General features: G+C 47.2%; 1 pseudogene across 1 annotated transcript in view; it reads right to left on the bottom strand.

Annotated features, from left to right (window-relative positions):
• Positions 1-505: 505 nt before the first annotated feature.
• Positions 506-813, bottom strand: part of TEOVI_000333900:pseudogene — a 601-nt pseudogene continuing 293 nt past the window's right edge. The window contains 3 exon segments of the mRNA in view: positions 506-559; positions 562-738; positions 740-813. The exon segment at positions 740-813 is cut by the window's right edge and continues 136 nt beyond it. Of these exon segments, the coding sequence occupies positions 506-559; positions 562-738; positions 740-813 (305 nt within the window).

The raw sequence follows: 813 nt of genomic DNA on the forward strand, positions 1-813 counted from the left end.
GAGAGGAAGGCAACAGTGCCAGCGATGACATTCTTCATCGTACATAAGAAATAGACTATCTTCTGAGCACAATATCTTAACGTCACTCATTCCAAGCCAACAGCAACAGCGAGATTCTTCAACACCTGGTACATAAGCATATTATACGGATTCTCTTCCCACTTCACAGCGCGAGTACTCTCCTCGATCCCGTGGATTCCATGCGGGGCGCCTTTACCCAAGGAAATGTTTGATACCGCAAAGCACTCTTTGCCACATCCTGGGTACATAAAACGCAGGTTCAACATTTCAAGAGTAACCCCGTAACGATGTTATCGAGTTTTGACCTCTTATGAAAAGGACCACAGCCTCCACCTTCTTTAAGCGAGCCGATATCTCGTGTGTCAATGCACATTTTTGTCACCACTGCGGTTATCAAATGGCCCACTCTTTTTCCAGCAGCGTTATCCCAAGCGATACCCTGTCGTATCTTGCAACTGTTTGTCGATGTCCGGTGCCGATGCCGCTCTGTGGGTTGTTTTTCGTAATATCGGGCTCCTACGCATGAAGTTAACTCTCCCAAACATCTGTTAAGAAGCCATAGCGTATGCGTGGTAGTGAACACGTTACTGTATTCCTCTCATTTCCTGGAAGAGGTGAACATGTCGTTGCTCCGCAGCTTCGTATTCCATCACTTGTCTTTTCACCGGTATCATACATTCCTTTAAAGTTGTTAATGGGTCTCGGGGGCACCGTACTGTCCTGTATCAGCTCCCGCTGTATCGCTGGGAATTCTTCTGGCCTCAACCTGGAACCACCGATCCTCTATTTCAC

The sequence above is a fragment of the Trypanosoma equiperdum genome (assembly GCF_001457755.1).
Source record: "Trypanosoma equiperdum strain OVI genome assembly, contig: ctg_731, whole genome shotgun sequence".
Lineage (NCBI taxonomy): Eukaryota > Euglenozoa > Kinetoplastea > Trypanosomatida > Trypanosomatidae > Trypanosoma > Trypanosoma equiperdum.